Source organism: Thermobia domestica, chromosome 4 (assembly GCF_964235325.1).
Source record: "Thermobia domestica chromosome 4, izTheDome1.hap1.1, whole genome shotgun sequence".
Classification (NCBI taxonomy): domain Eukaryota; kingdom Metazoa; phylum Arthropoda; class Insecta; order Zygentoma; family Lepismatidae; genus Thermobia; species Thermobia domestica.
The window spans coordinates 256,362,600-256,380,825 of record NC_137457.1 but is presented as its reverse complement, the minus strand read 5'-3'; the positions used below and the strand labels follow the sequence as shown (position 1 = coordinate 256,380,825).

At 35.7% G+C, this 18,226-nt stretch overlaps 1 protein-coding gene across 5 annotated transcripts in view; it reads right to left on the bottom strand.

The window, feature by feature from the left end:
* pps (protein partner of snf) overlaps positions 1-18,226 on the bottom strand; it is a 215,954-nt gene that overhangs the window by 8,812 nt on the left and 188,916 nt on the right. For all 5 annotated transcript variants that reach the window (XM_081755781.1, XM_081755784.1, XM_081755782.1 and 2 more), the window contains 4 exons: positions 17,770-17,889; positions 15,295-15,383; positions 11,099-11,205; positions 9,356-9,478 (listed from right to left, as the gene is read on the bottom strand). In XM_081755781.1, the coding sequence (XP_081611907.1) occupies positions 9,356-9,478; positions 11,099-11,205; positions 15,295-15,383; positions 17,770-17,889 (439 nt within the window). The remainder of the gene's footprint in view (positions 1-9,355; positions 9,479-11,098; positions 11,206-15,294; positions 15,384-17,769; positions 17,890-18,226) is intronic.

The following is an 18,226-nucleotide window of genomic DNA, read 5'->3' as shown; positions in this document are numbered from 1 at the left end:
TAAAAATAAGAGAAAAAGTTCATATGGACCTGTGGGCAAAAATGCATAGTTTCAAAGCTAGGGCTATCCAAAATCGCGAAAAAGCCGAATTTACACAGGCCCTGTTTCGAATTCCAGAAACTGTGGATGGTGGTATTTATTGGCGTGAAAGAAGCCACGCATACGCAATCCAAAAATGGATATTTCATTAATTTTCAGTGGGTGTACAGAGTATTCCATACAAGGTGAAATTCCCAGACATGCTATCAACCGAATTTTGAGATATTCTCTGACTTCATGATTGGTCCAAAGTAGGCAAACGATAAGCCTTGATAGCAGTGAACACAGATCCTTTGGCACGATGTCGGAAGTGTTAAGGATCGTCAGCAAAACGGTTTCTCGTACTCAGTAAATGCATGCTGCAATGTTTTCTTTCACGCTTATAAATGAAGGAAACGTGAAATATACCTGACGAAATACAACGCATCACACATTAAACTGAACATAAAAAAACATGGAGCTGCCGGTTCCTAACACTTCCGACTTCATGTCCATTGGATGTCCATTGTTGTCAAGGCTTACCTTCTGCCTACTTTGGACCCTCCTTGAAATAAGGGTATATCTGAAACTGTTGACAGCATATCTGAGAACTACACCCTGTAGGGAATACCCTGTATACCTATTAGAAATTGACGAAATATGCACTTTTGGACTGTGTATGCGTGGCTTTCTCTACACTGATAAGGACCACCATCCACAGTTTCTGGAATTCGAAATAGGGCCTGTTTGGCTTTTTCGCGGTTTTGGACAGCCCTAGTTCTGAAACTATGTACTTTTCGCCATAGGTCCATATGAACTTTTTCTTTTATTTTTATGTGAGGAATCACTTCTTACAGTTTGTATTACTGTATATTATAGGAATGTACTGTAATATACGCCATTACAGGAATTTACAACTCACGATCGTTCACAAGACCAGTGTGCACGCTCTAAAATCGTGTTATGTGGCTGAGCGAAAAAGGAACTACAGGAGGCTGAATGAACGACATCTCGCGGGCGATCGGTGGAAGTTTGTTGTTACCCTTGATGAGGTGTGGTTTGCTTTACAGACTGTGGTAAAGTTCGTGCCACTACACACAAACCTGTTGACGTCATGGGCTGAAGTACGTTCTTCCGCCAGTGCGAAGAGAGTTTCCTGAAAGGGCTTATGATTATGGCCGGTTTCTCGTATAGAGGCAAACTGCATCTCCGAAAGGTGGAGCGAAACGTCACAATGAGTGCTGCGTACTACCAGACTCATTTGACAAACGTATCAGCATGAAATCTCAGCACTGTTCGAAAAGATATGAACCAGGTTGAACTGCACCAAAACAGAACCTCCAGTTACACGGTGAAACTGCTGCTGTAATTTATTGTCGTATAGACTAGGAAACTGGAGTTTAGGGAATTCTCTGTGGCATATTCAAATTCGGCTCAATATAAATACACCAACCTCTGTATCAGCATTTTTGCTACAATTAAGCAAGTTATTTATTTATTGAAAGGTACACTACAGACATTCTACTACATTACAGAGACTCAATTTATTTCTTGCATTTACACAATTAATAATTTTCCTTTTGAATCCCTTCGCTGTGTCAAATATATCAAAATTCGAATTACGCTTTACAATGCTTTTGAAGAAAGTGGAAATTCTCTATACTGAAGAATGTTGAGGTTAACAGGTTTCGAGTTTCTTACAGTTACAAAAATCTTCGATTGCGGTGTTTAATTTTAATTTCATTAAGGAGTTTATATTACCAAATTTCTTGTGTAACAATTTATGAATAAATAGAACGTCACTGACTGCTCTGCGGGTCATTAATAAAGGAATTTTAAAGTTTGTTAATAAACTGGAATAGTATAGTAGTATAGATTGCAAGCAGTGATAACCACAATAGCAAGTAAAAGGCAACGCTTCACATTTATCGCTATAAATTACAGAACAAGAGCAATGTCGATGAACATGGCTAACTTGAGTTTGAAAAAGATTAAAAAGGAAAAAAAAAAGAACATGTGAGAAGGTAAAAGAATAAAAATGATCATTCGAAAAAAAAAAAAAAACTACTTCATGTCACCAACGAGCCCATGTTAAACACTATGTAGACAGTCATGTTCACTGTTATTGCTCCTCTTTCCAACCGACAGTAGTACGTAGTGAAAAAGTCACTCCATATTGAATTGATTTCTCCTTTGTCCCGATTGAGTTCAAGGTTAACTATATGAATATAAAAAGACTCCTTAATTTTACATTCAGTCGTAGTTTTTGCTTTTTCCATTACGCACACATTAATAATATCATGTTTATTTTTCTTAAGGGACAATGACAGTCCGGATAATTACTGTAAGTGGAGAGTTTTAGTAGCGCAAAAATGGTCTGCTATTCTGGTGCAATGTTCCTTTTCGTTTGATCCATATTCAGTTTATCGCTATAGCAAGTGACATCTTAAACCCCACTAGATGGTTGAGAATCGGTGAACTTCTGAAGCATTAATACTATATTTTTTTAATATTTTCTTTATCTCTGCAGACACATATGAAACGAAAGGGATGCCAATCCATTTCTTCAAGGTAATCTTGTCTGGTTATTGAATGCAAGGTTTATGTATCTTTGGTGAACCTGTTTGTGTCATTAGATTAATATACACTTGAAAACCATTGTTCTGTCCTATTTTTATGAGGTGCTGTTATTTACGGATTACGGTTCTCAGGAAGGTCTGAAAATAAATTGGCTCTCCTAAAAGAAGTTTTTCCAGATCTAAGTGTGAAGCCAAGAGTGTGATATCTAAAGATAATATATTTGGTCCCGGCAGGAGGTCTGCAATATACTAACACGACGAATATCTATACAAACGGAGATATCTCGAGGTATACCTGGACCCTCCGAAGGGGTCATATCGGCCTCTACATTTTCATACATATATTTTGAGCATTCCGATCCATATTGGTTCTTACGTTCCCCCCTCCCCCCCACACACATATTACATATATTAATAGTATGATCCGTATTGGGTCTTATATTTTTCATACATATATTTTTAGTTTCACATCAATTTTCTATGATATTCCATATACAGCAGTGTGTTTCTCATATACCTGGAGGGAAAGACATTTTGAATAATCCAGACTCAGGTAAACCATTTTTGTGGTAAATGTGAAGATTCTTATGTGACAGTAAAAAAATTGCTGTATTATATATACGAAAAATACCTGTATTCACTATTATACATGCTTACAGATGAAGAAATTTTCAACCAACTCACGGGACCTTGAGATTGAGTGACCGAAGTCAAGACACTAAAGGTGACAATACTTACAAACTACCGTATATTCGTGTACATAACGTGCGCAGTGAAAGTGACTATGATTACGAACCACGAGAGTCGTGCTAGTATTATGAGAAATGCAAGTAACCAATTACAATCGAATCTTTCTTGTCGTGTTAAAGATTCAGAAGATACCTTTCCTGTACAAGAGACATCAAATGCCAAGAGCACAGAGTCCGGAGACAATGAATCATATTTTTAAACATCAGTTCGGTTAGTATGGAAATAAAAGGGAAAAGGGATCATTCTTGCGGTAATCAGCAGGTAGAAGCTACAAATAAACTTGAGTTAGGGGACAAGATTCTAGTGATGGCACGCTGTTGAAATTTACGGTTCCTAGACACATCGCAGGACCTCATCCCGCACAAAACATCATACGTGAAACCCCCGGGATTTATCACATATGCGAAGACATGTTAACAAAGAAAATCCTCTAAGCGCGGGGACTTTATAACAAGTAATAGTATGATCCTCAATATAAAATCATGCAATGAACTGAAGCAAATCAACGCTTCAAAAGTGACGAACTAGAAGCTTTTATTGCTATTCTTTATGGAAAGGGAGAAAGAATTTATATATAAATAGCTTATGATCTTCTGTACGAGGTCCGTTGTTTTTCACACAGTTTATGACATGAAATGAATGGGAAAAATTATGAAAATATACGAGATCTGACCAAGTCTAACAGGTACGAACGTCTGGTAACTGATAAATTTATTCTAAATCTTCTATATGGGACCCATTCATTCAAAATAGTGCTGCATGTTATAAAACAGGCGCTAATCTTACTGTAGACGAACAACTTCTTCCATCAAAGGACAAATGTCCATTTACACAATACACAATAAGCAAACCAGGTAAGTTCGGTATAAAAGTTTGGCTTCTTGTTTGCGTTAACTCGAAACATACAGTGAAAGGAAGTTCGTGCAATTGAGTTGATCCACATCGACTATATGATCGGAATGTTGCTGGGAACATTGTACAAAAGAAGCGAACATCTCGAACTGAAATCTTTCAATCCTGATTGCAACAAGCCATAAAAATGTAGGATTCGTGAAAAATGTAAAGGTAACCAACCAACATTCTTCTAGAATTTATGTAAGTTATTACAAGCCTGTATGTGGTAAGTGCGAAAAAAGAGGAATGTGTAGTGCCTAAAATGCTTGTCCAACAGGTAAGTGAAGACATTAGTTGACAGTATTCTAATCTGCGAGAAAAACATACTGTATGTTAGTGAAATATAGATTACTTTGCTTCAAAACCGAAAGAATATTCATTTCAAATGTACAAATTGAAGAAGAAAATCAAATGTTGACACTGGCCTTTAAATAAAATCTTTGTAGCATCGGTGTTTAAATAGAATCTGTAATTAAAATGTTTTAACAAAATGATACTAAAAAAGTAGTACTAAATGATCATAACTGGATCTAGTAGATGAGCGGTTAGAAGAGACTTATTACAACAGAAGTGTAAATTGACAGTTGCACTTTCAAGAAATGTTCTATATAACAAGGAACCAAAATGGATATTTGTGAAAGCGCGGACATACTTGTGTTAATCAAATGGTACAATCAGGGTCAACAAGAAATGTTTAGCCTTGCACAAAGAATCTACCAGAATTACCACGGAGAAATGAACTGGCATCCCTCTGATGTACGTTCCTGCAAAGTTAAAGAAAATATTATAAGAATATAGTATTACTGCTTAAAAAGTTCCCTCCAAATAAAATGCGAAATAGGTAACTTCAAATCTTACTTCACCGATTCTCAACTATCACGTGGGAGATAGTTTTACAATGTCACTTGCCAGTATGATAAACTGACTGTAAGTCGAATCATAAGGAACATCTGTACCAGAATAGCTGAATATGTTCACGCTAGTAGGACTCTTTACCTATAGCAATTTATCCGGACTGTCACTGCACCGTAAGAAAAATAAAACATGATATTGTTAACGTGTGCGCAATGGAAAAAGCATAACCTAGGACTGAATGTAAAATTAAGGAGTCTTTTTACATTCATAAAGTTAACTCTGAACTCAATCAGGGCAAAGGAAAAATTAATCACATACGGAGTGACGTTTTCGCTATGGCACTAGTCAGTTGGAAAGAAAAGAACTACAGTAAACGTAACTATCTGCATAGCGTTTTACGTGGGTTCATTCTTCATAAAACTACGTGGACGTGAAGTACTCTGTTTACTTCGAATGATCATTTTTATACTTTCACCTCCTCACATGTTTTAGCCTCTAACGTTTTTTCAAACTTAAAACAGCTGAGGATGAGCGCCACCTTATCGAAAGTGCTATTGCTTTGTGATTTATAGCTGAGAGTACTCTATATACTGAGCTATGTTTTACTTTCTATTGAGAGTGGAATAGTGTTCAGATCTTGGATACACATGTGTTTTTATGAGAGAAATTATTTTGGATACGTTCAAATTACTGATATTGTGAATGTATGGATTCCATACCGTTGATGAATACTCTGTCCTTATATATGTAAAATATGGCATTTTCAACGTACGAATTGTTTCGGAAATCCTTTCCTACCCTATAAATAAGTCCCCGTGCTTTTATAGACTTCTATTTGATCGATGTGGTAATCACATCGTGGTTGAAAGTCTAACTAACGAGGTGAAATTCTTCAGTGGCTGATGATGTTAATATCGTAATTAACCCGACTTCATTGTCGGAATCTTCAGGCATAACTAACATAAATGTAATTTTTTTTTCCAAAAAAATATACTTTTTTGCAGGTTACACAAATTGCATCAGGATCTGATGAAAGTCTTCAAAGTCAGACAGTGAATCACTTCACAGCAGATAATACTGTGTATATGTTCATGTATATTCCTGTAACAACGTAGACAAAATTAAAATGTTCACGCACATTTCGTAGTACGATCCATTTTATAGGTAGTAACCTAGCTTTAGTGTATGTAGGTATCGAACTACTAAACTACTGGGGTAACAAACAAGTGAAAAAAATACGAGAAGCGGCTGAAAAGTTCCTGGCTTTGTTCCCTTTAAATTGAAGTACACAAATAAAATTCTTGGCATATGAAAGCCTCATATCTTAATATGTAACTGTATTAAAAATCAACTGAATCCTAACTGTATATCATCTATCATTGCAGGTAGAAGGTGAGGTGGAAAAGGCATGAGGAAGTTTCACGTCGTCGGAGCTGAGGACCGTTATGAAGTTCTTATGGCTCCAGGCACACACTGCAAAGGGAATTCATATGAAGATGTGCCAAACACTACGGGACAAATATAACCCCTGCGTAAAAGCCTGGATATCACGTTTTAAGACTGGGCATTTCACGGTAGAACATGAGCCCCGCAGCGGACCCTCGTCAACCTCAACAGACCAGCAAATATGAGATGCTGTCCATGCGCTGATTCTTGAAAATTGTCGAATATCCGCCAAAAAGACTGCCCAGATACTGTATATCTCCAGGGAGCGAAGTGGTTATATTATTACCACACTTCTACACATGTGCAAGCTTTCAGCGAAATGGGTGCCAAAACTTTTGAGTACAGATTTATAAAAAAAAGTGTCGAAGCATCCAAATCCACCTTGGCCCATTTTGAAAAGACAAATGACTTTTTGGCTACACACTAGTGACAGAGGATGAAACCTGGCTCCATATTTATAATCCCGAAATCAAGGAAAAGTTAAAAGGAATGGCGCCATACTGATTCCCCCTGCCCCAGAAAGTTCCGTATCCAGAAATCGGCCAAAAAAGTCCTGACGTCCGTTTTCTGGGACAAAGATGGCATTATAATGGTAGACTATTTACCGAATGGCGCCTCTATCACCGGACAGTATTATGCTAATCTTCTAGACCAGCTGATAGAGGCATTAAGAGGAGAGACCGAAGAAAGCTCACGAAAGGGATCATTATGTTGAACGATAATCCACCCGTACACAAGTCCAATATTGTTGCTGCCAAATTGGCCACCCTGAGATTCCAACTGATTCACCACCCACCTTACTCTCCAGACCTGACCCCTGTTGACTATTTTATATTTCCCAACCTGAAAAAAATAGCTGAAGGGTCGCCGTTTAGAAGACATTTATGACGTCATACAGGCTGCTGAGAGCTGGTTTGAGGGACAATGAAAAGTTTTTTTTTTCTTTTTTGCATGGGCTAGTAAAGCAACAATGCTATCGAAAGTGCATTGATTTCAATGGGAAATACATTCAATAAATATGTAATCTCGGGCTTCTAATACTTGTTTTCTTCGCAAAGCCAGGGATTTTCAGCACACCTTCGTAATAAAATAAACAAACTGAAAAGAAAATCAAACACTTAAAAAACGCACTAAAAACAGAAAATAATAATATTAATAAAGAGCTTAGAATCATAAAATAATTCATTACCACTGTTTAAGTCTGTGCCAAGTCAAATAAATTGTCTAATATAAAATCAGTTTGTATGGTAATTTCGTGAGTCATTAATTTGTTAGCTTGACACAAACTTTCTTTTTTTTTTTTTTTAAATATACACACGTAATAGTACTGAATTATTTTCTGCTTTTTAGCGCTTTAATTGATTCCGGTTAATACGAGGTGCTACCCAAAATACCAGATTTTTTCTTTTAATACGAGGTGCTACTCAAAATATCAGATTTTTTACTTTTTACCAGGCAAACCAGTAGCTGTACGACATTCCGCCGCTAGATGTCTCGCGATACATGTATTAGTTACTGCACCACGAAGTTGCGTCATCTTTGGCGCATTCACTTGTGAGTTGTAGTTATGTGTCAAGACGTGTTTCAGTGCTTCTGCGATTTGTCAAATGACTGACGTTAAGGAGCAAAGAATTTGCATCAAGTTCTGTGTTAAGTTGAAGAAAAACTGCAGCTGAAACCCACCGCATGCTGAAAGAGGCATTTGGTGGGAGTGCAGTGAGTCAAGTAAGGACATCTGAGTGGTTCAAGCGTTTCAAAGAAGGCCACGAATCTGTGAAAGATGACAAACATTCTGCTCGACTGTCAATATGCACAATACCGGAAATCATCATGAAAGTGCTTGATGTGATTCGCGAAGACATAAGGTAGACAATTCAAGATGTTTGCAACAGACTTCGATTGTTGTACAGTACATGTCAACGAATTCTATCCGATGAACTGAACATGAAACGAATTACAGCGAAGTTTGCCCCTCGCCTTCTCAGCATCAACCAAAAAACATTAGGATTCAGACGTACACTAAGCCGCGACGAAGAGTTCCAGAGTGTTCAAACTTCTTATCCAGTCATTACAGGTGATGAATCTTGGGTCTATGATTATGACCAGGAAACGAAGCAGCAATCATCACAATGGAAGACGCCACCCTAAAGCCAAAGAAAGCTTGACAAATTCGTAGCAATACCAAGCTGATGCTGATAATTTTTTTCGACATTTGAGGAATTGTGTAAGGAGTTTGTTCCACCTGGTCAGAATGTCAACAGGAAATTTTACTGCGAGGTTTTGAAGAGACTGAGGGAAGATGTTTGGCGCAAATGACCAGAGCTGTGGCAAACGGAAGACTCGTTGCTACACCACGACAACGCACCCGCGCATACCTCGCTCGTTGTGAGGGAATTCCTGGCCAAGAACAACATGGCAACGGTCCTCCACATTCCCTATTCCCCTGACCTAGCCCCATGCGACTTCTACCTGTTCTCGAAGGTGACATTCGCGTTGAAAGGATGACGTCTTGACTCCACTGAAGACATTCAAGTGGAATCGCAACGGGCCTAAACACCCTTCACCCTGAGAATTTTCCAAGAGTCCTTCCAAAAGGGTTAACAACGCTGGGACTACTTTGAACGTGACGAAGGACATTAGGACATAAGTATAGTTTTCTGATTTTTACAATGATATTCTTGGATATTTTGGGTAGCACCTCGTATTGTTTTTTTTTTTTTTTTAAAGTTTATATAAATATTTTCTATACACACTGGTAATATATGAAGAAAAACAACACAAAACTATAAATTATTTGTGTCGAAAGTACCAACCTGGTTTTACAGCAGCCTTCTTCACACGAGTATCAGGAGGACGAGGTCTGTATTTCTCTAGAGGTTTGCGACGAGATCTAACTACTATGCCCAATAGAAGATGAGGCCTATAATCTTCAAAACCTATGGAATAACATTAAAGAGAAAATAAATAAGGGTAAGGAAGGATCACATATGTCTATTTAAAATGCTGTTTTGGTCCCCAAACCGCCATACGTAAAGTTTTGTCAAGCAACCACAGAAACTGTTGATTTTTGTTCTTTTTGAAACATCTGCTCTATCTTTGACGTATGGTTGACTTTTAACCCCCCCCCCAAAAAAAATAATAAAATAAAATAAAAAAAAAATTTAAAAAAATAAAATAAAATAAATAAATAAAATAACAGCTGATATTCCTCCAATCTCATCTACCTCCTAGATCTGCTCATCCACTCTGCCCATCTCTCATCCAATTACTGTTATTCATCCAACTCATAATCATTATTATTCCTACAACACCCAGTTCTCTATTTACCCTATGTACGTACGAGTATAACAACTCAAGCTTTTCTCAAAATTTTCAAATTGACATTTTAAAAAATCTTCATTCCTATTCCCCTCCCTTCTTCAGAATGAGATAAGAACACACATTTTCATTCTCCGTCAACTGTGAGCGTGGACAAAAGCGCCTGTATTCTTCTTCCTTATTGTTCCTTCTCCGAATAATAGTGGTGAATGCTGCCACTATTATTATTATTATTATTATTATTATTATTATTATTATTTATATTCCATTATAACTATACTTTATATTAAATCTGCTTTTTCATTCTGTAGCAATACAGTGGTATCTCGGGTCATGAACAAATTAATCCATGAATACAATTTCCGAATAAATCTTGAGTCGATCCGGGAACAATGCTTCAGCACACGAAAGTATACACATGGCTTTGGTGCCATGTTTTCAGCTCCCTAACAGCAACAATTATATTCCGATTTGCGTGCTATCTACAGTCCCATTGCTGCGTTTTCTTATACTTTTTTTTTTTAATTATTCTTTAAAATAAACCTTCATTATAGCTACTCCTCCTCCTCTACCATCTACCTACGCCAGTAACTATCAGCCACAACGGTACAGTTATACTGAATACAGGTATATTTTATATTACTATACTCGTATATGTAATTCTGCCACAAGTAAATCTATACACAAGTCAGGATGTTTCTGGGGCGGGGAACGGATTTATCGCATTTACATTAATTCCATTGATACAAATTGTATCGGTTCACGAACAGCATTAGGGAGAGGATTAAGTGCAAGTAACCATATTATTTATTGTTTTTTTTTTTCCTTTGTTTTTCCAAGCTTTTTCATCCACTTCATCTTTCCCACTTATTTCCACTTTCGTTACTATTACTACTACATTGCAGTTTTTCTCCACCACTTCATATTACGGTTGTTATATGTGCAAGCTATATATACTTTTCTCATACATTCAGAAACTCCTTTAACTAGGCCAACTGAAACTTTTCACTTTACAAAGTTTCACTGAAATCGATCCAGGAGTTACGTATACTGTATACACTCATTATTTTTAAGAGCTGAAAATCAAACAGACCGAACTGGTTAAAAGTTTCTTTTCTGAAAGTTACACAGTATTACTTTATTCTGTCATTGTACTATGCTGTTTAAAGACTAATGAAAACAATTTCTTCACCAAATATGCTGTAATAAAATTAAGTTACTGTTAGTAAATTACTTACCAGGGCCATCCAGAGGAAGAAGAATTTGTGGCACTGGACTATGGCTGGCTAATGGCAATACGTAGAAATCTTTCACAAGTTTAGACGCATTGCCTACAACACCGAACCTACAACAAAAATACAGAAATTTAATATCTATATTCATGAAATGGAAATTTAAAAAAACTATAACATCAAATAATTTACAAGAGTTAAAAATCAAACAAAACGAACTGGTTAAATGCGTTGAACGAGAAGTTTGATAAATATGAAATGAATGATAAATGAAAAAAAAAAAAAAAAAAAATACCATTTAAATTAAGGTAAGGCTTCAATTATGAAAAGTTATGGTTTAAAAATGCCGTATGGTATGTATCAAGTTACAAGTTTCTGAATCAAAGAAACAATGCGTGACGCACATAAGCACTGAAAAACGTTTACCAAATTCTAAAATGTATTTTCAAGGTTTAAGTCGAAAACTTGTTAACAAGAACACGTTATATAGCACAGTTAAACGTGTTAAATTGGTTCCAAACTGCAATTCCTCGAATTATATTTATTATTAGTAATCTCTAGTATTGCCCACCTGTGTATCTTGTAACTAGACCATTCTTTAGGATTTTCATTTCTATACACCTAATGTTAAATATCCTTTGTATTTTGACCATCTGAAATGACATACTGTAAAATAATGTATATTGGTTTCTAAAAGACTTTCCTACATTACCACTAATGTGTGCGTGATTAACATGTCCTGATTTCCTCTAACAAGGAATATGTCTATTACAAGAACTTCCTTATCATTCACAGGACGTTAATGACCAGAAAAATAAATAGGTCTTTAATGAGAAACCGAAGTGCTTGTTCAAATTTTACTTCTTTTATAGTTATCGTCGGTGAATGTACGAACTGACTGATGTCTGATCGAAAATTTATTCTGCAAAATTTTCAAGAATCCATTTCTCTAAACTGCTATCTCCCTAGCTCTAAGGAACTCTTTCCCTTTTGCATGTTGCCTTCAAAGCATCTCTGACTCTGAAAATACTTAGAGGAAGCGGGTTGCCAAATATACACGTATCAGTTGCGTTCGACGGAATGTTCTCTCACCTTCCTGAGAACTTCACCTGGCTATTTTTTTCTCATAGTAACACTTAAATGCTTCTATTCCCATCGCTTTGACTGTTACTTGCTGTACAGGAAAGCAAAATTTCCACTCTATAGCACAATGTATAAATAGTAAAGCTGAAAGATAGCTTTGGTTGATTTCCAGTGCTTCAAAAAGTTTTCGTTCTCGAGTTTTCGAAATCCTACAGATTTACTATTTATGCTTGCAAGTACAAGTTTTCTTTTTCTCTATATCAAGAAGCAGTTCGAGAAAGATCTAAATAGAAACAGTTCAGTATTATTCTTAGAAAGACACGCCATGTTAAGCTCTCAGAAAGGTGAGAGAACAAAATCTAGCAGAGGATTACAAACACAACACAACACACGACAGAACAGATATTGAATATCGACCCGTAATATATTTCTGAAAGTTATCATACTGCGTTCCATTAAGTTGTAATTTTAGTACAATAAAATAGATGCTATGGCTATTACTTGTTATTATTTTCATAAATAAAACAAGTGAGTTTCATTTCACAGTGTGACACTAGAGTTGACTTCAAACTATGGCCATTAAATACTAAACTTGAGGTAGTATATAAGTAACTACTATAACCGCAATAGATTATTAAGATCAAAAATAGGATCTGTTCCTCAGACACTGAATCCAAGTCAGAAAGCCATTACTCAATACGCCTTATTGTTTTTGGCCTATGGCGGTAAGGTTGAAACCAGAAATGGTTAATTTGAACCAATTCCGGATTGAATAGATAGTTAAGGAAAGAGAAAGAACCTACTCTTGGGGAGTTATTGCATCTCGATATCTCTTACCAGTTTTTCCTCTGCGGAAGTCAGTATTGAAACAGGAATTAGTAGTAAATTTAAACTATTTCCGATTTTGGTAAAATGCTGCTGTTTGTCATGGTATATACTCCATTGTGAAAAGCCATTGGGGGTTATCTATTACCATTATTGTTCTATGGCGATAAATGTTGAAACCGGAAATGGTTAATTTTAACCCTTTCCGGATTCAATACAGGATTATGGGAGGAGGTGGAATCTACTCTTGGGAAGCTAAATCGATTTACAAAAACTACATCTCAATATTTCTTATCGTTTTTGTTCTACGGAAGTCAGTACTAAAACCAGAAATAAAAGTAAATTTTAACTACTTTCGGTTTTAGTAAAGTACTGCGGGTTGACACCCTGACACTCTGAATCGTTTACAGAAAACCGCTTGTCGCTGTCTAATACCATTTTGTTCCATGCCGATAAATGTTGAAACCATTTATTTTATCAGTTTCCCATTTGAATAGATTTTAATCGGAGATGGAACGGTATCATCAGGACGCTGAATCGATTTCAAAATACCGCATTCGATCCCTCTTACCGTTTCTGCTGATACCTGTCAACACACGGACGGACAAATGTGTTGTATAAGACTTCCGACACTTATGCATTGCATAATTTGGAAATTTAAAAATGATATAGTATACTCTTTGAAAATTTATGCAGTTATTCAACAAGGTCATAAGCAACACAATATCGGTTAATATTGTATTGAAATCTATTATTGTATATCACTATGTAATTTGGCTAGTTTTCAGTGGAATGAACAAAGACCACAGAAAAACAGATAGAAGACAGTTTTGTTACATGGCAACTAGAAGAGACAGATTAAGAGTATGGAAAAAGTACGGTCTTTACACTCTTAAACATAGAACAAAGAGGAGGGAGAGAATAACTTCTACGGAAAAAAAAATCCGAGGAGAAAGAATGAATATGAAACTTGTACTGTTGGTAAGTTACGTATGCAATTAAGAAACTACTACGGATATTATGGGCTAATACGGCATCAAATGAAAATATATCGTCGCCTCAACAATAAAATTTGTGTAAAGAATGAATGGAGCAATACTGACTGATTGCAGGTGAAAGGTAGCTTGAAACAGATAAGTTAAACCCTCAACTGCTATTTATCTTATACCAACCGTGGGTGAGGAGGGTGTAAAGAATGAATGAGACAATTACAACTGTATTTCAGATAAAAGATAACTTGTAAAAGAAAAATGAACCGTCTGAATTGCTACTAAACTGACAGCAACCCTGGGGTAAGAGGCGAAAAACACGTCACAGTTAAAGAATTTGTTGTAACTAAAGTATGTAAGTAGAAGACTTTCGTATTAACTTCAGACACACTTTGAATGTTTGTCCAGATCTTAATTTGAACGAACGTAGTTGTTAAAACACACAACCATTTTAGTTTGTTACAGTATGATCCTTCAAATTTTGTGTTTGTCAATGTATCGTGAGAATAAAACAATAAACATTGATCAAGAGCTTTTGATATAAGGACAAGGCTGTTTGCAAAAAATAAACAGGGTGTTGGGAAACAACACCAAACAATTTGAGAATTGAACTCTCACATGAAAACATAAGTGTATATATATATATATATATATATATATATATATATATATATATATATATATAGAGAGAGAGAGAGAGTATTGGTATACAAGCTTTTCCCTCATATCTATTCTGTCTATCAATGCAAAACTTGGTACACACATTTTTTATTGCCTATAGTACTTTTTGAGATACATTTTGATTGTGTACTTTTATCCGAGGGTACCCCAGAGGGGTCCGAAGTTCAATAGGAGGGATTTCTGGACGGACTTTTCCCGACATTCCCCCAATTTTCCCTGTTCAAGTACGTTATGGACCCCACTACATAACACCTCTGGAATTTTTTTTTTTTTTTTTCATGCTGAAGAGAATAAATATAAACCATGACTTTCTAATGAACAGTGTTGATGCAATAGCTATTTAACTGAGAGTCTACTATTTTCTTTATATTAACAAGATTAATGGGCCCCAGGAACTTACTCCGTTGGCCATGGCACCTAATTTTTTGTGCATGAACATAACTTTATGTTTATCGAATGGGCTAGATTGATTTGGATGACCGGATGACACATTTATGTCCGTTCTTTGTGAGTTGCCAATGGACAGGTAACTTATAAAATTAAAAAAAAAAGTAAGTGAAATTTCTTTGGGTTAACATAAATATCTCAAAGAGACAAGATTAGCTTGGTGGAAGCAAATCTCACCTGTTTCTGCTGGAGAGATACGAGTAAAGTGCTAAGTAAGGTCTCTTCTCATCCTCATCTGCTGGCATAAAACGTATTACCAGAATTTCCTTTAAAAAAAAAAAAAAAAAAAAAAAAAAAAAAAAAAAAAAAAAAAAAAAAAAGCAATTGTAAATAACATGTAAATGTAATGAAAACTACGAACTTACATATGATACGTTTGAATACAACAGAAAAATAAATGTGTAAAAATCCGCCAGTAAGTCCATTTACAAATTTAATTTCACTTTAATTAAGCTACAAGTCACAGGTAAGGTATAAAAATAAATCTATGAAAGTCTAAATAAATCTCATACTGAATACTCCACTTGATTTTTGCTCTCGAGTGTCAATTAATTATACACAGCTTCTCTGAACGTCGAGTACGATATTCACTGAGATGTGGTTCAGAAGGTTCACATCTTATATGGCTTCAATGCTGAAATGGGACATTATTCCGAAAAAAAAAAAAAAAAAAAATCTAATGAAAGTTTTCAGGTATAGAATTTAATTGAAAATTGCACTGATAAAATAGGGGGTTCTAGCCGGATTGGAACTCCTAACCCCATCGACAAAGTTACAGGCACTAATTTAAGTAAGACACTATAACAAATGCATGTTTAGCAAATAGCAGCAGCATTTTAGCTGCATGTGTAGCTTAAAGGACGATGAATGAAAGTATATTATGAAACAATTGTAGAATATAAAAAAATGTGGAACGAAGCTGCAAACGAAATAATGTTGTGCATCACAAACTTACATGACGTGGGATCGAACCGGGACACTTCGTACAAGAAATGAACGCTACTAATGAGCAACCACGCAACTCAAAATTTTGTATTTCATTATGAACACATATTGAACAAGTCATACAACTCTCCGCTGCAATCAGTAATGTTAAATGATCATACCATCTACCAGGAAGTGTGTGTATTAGATTCTATGGTCGAATTTAACCATTCCTCGATCTACTTTTGTAAGAAAAATTGTGACATCAACCAATACACTAGAGCAACATTACAAAATTGGTGATTCATGATTGAACAAAACAATATATAATAATCCCATGATTGGATATTCCTATAGCACGTGCTACTACGCGTCGAGATAATTGTGAATGATTAAAAACAAGAAATTACAAAACTAAATACTAAAAGAGCCATAAAACAATTTAAAAGTGAGGAAACTTGTGAATGTCTGCATGAATACATGGTGTCTATTAAAATTCCAAAATGAAATTTCGTGACTTTTTCGTGACCTTTTCTTTACCAAATCATAAAATTTTCTAACATTTTCAAGAGCGAATTTGGGTGCGAATTAGGCCGAATTTTCATCTATGCGATACAAACGTATTTTGCTTGCGATTTGGTAGCGTCTAAAGCCGACCATAGACCTTTTTGGTGGTGAATTTTGACGTTTTATAGAACTTTTGTTTTTCAATCTGTACTTACATTTGCAGTTAAAAAAATCGTGACCCAAAAGCTAAATTTCGTGACTTTCATGACCGTTTTCTGATTTCGTGACTTTTTAGTGACTTTCTTGACCGATAGACACTCTGGAATATCTGCAAGTAGGAGTTAGATGGAATGCCTATGCCTGTACAACAACTTAGTTTGCTGCAGTATTGGGTGAATGCATAAGTTCATGCGGTTCTTATATTTTATTTCTATTCTGCTGTTCTGTTAATTTAAATACAAATACAACATAGACATAACATTAAAATATTCTACGAGTGTAACAATACATTGCATACATTTTACTGTCGATCACAATCACTCCGTGATGTATTAACCTCCACTATCTATAATCTTCTGCCAACGTTCAGGTAGCAGTTCAATGCCTCGCCTGTAGAACTGTTTTGGTTTTGACTGGAAGAAATCTGTTAGCAATTGGTCAAGTGAAGCTTTTCTGTGCTGTTCTTTCAGCAATTGCTTCATTCCTGTACACTGCACAAATTGTTCTCGCAGCTTCTTCTGCACTGGATCCTCGGTTAAACTCGAAGAGTAAAATGTGACGGAAATGATCACTTTTCTCAATTTGACATTCCATATTAGTTTCTCTGAAACATATACAATAATACGTTCACAATCAAGTAAACCTGTGTTTCACAACACACAAACTCCAAACTACGGTAAAACAACGGAATAACGATAAACAATCGCTTCATGCCGCATTGCTGCCAACCCGAAGAAAACCGCACGAACTTATGCATCGAATAAAATTGCAACCTCGGGCGAAAGTACTTAATGTTGGCGGTCTGATAGAACACAACTGCGTCACGGCTTTTCATATGGTAAGCACAATACAAAAATTGGTTGCATATAAACCAAAGAAAATACTTTAAAGATATTACGTGAAAAATATTCATAATGCATCTGCATTTTGATTTGAAATTACATTTTTATTAAGCGTGCTTTCTATTTCGGTTACAATAAAACACATTTGTAATAAACATACCTTTGTACCAGTTTTCTTCATTTTTGAAATGTAGTCCCATACAACGTCCGGACTAATTCGTCCTACAACATCCAGGGTTTTGGGTAGATCCTGCGCCAGGTCACTTGCCATACCCGATACCTACAAATGAATGAAAATAAATCTGTCGGCATATTTTTGAGACTACAATAGAACTAGATCATACTGATTAAAGAGCTCTTAACTAAGCTTGTGAAGTTCGATTTAGAAAACAGCTAAGGACCGTACCTTTAATTTTCTTTCTTCAAAATATTAACATCACATGACAAATGTCTTTCTTCCCGCCATTAACTTATTATTTTTTTTAAAAAAGTTTGCTCGACAGTTCTTTATTTTTCTGTATTTAATGTTTAATTTTTATTTATTATTGTACATTTGTAATTATTATTATTTACATCTTTTTATATTGTTCCTGGTAAACTCATCATTTGAACATACT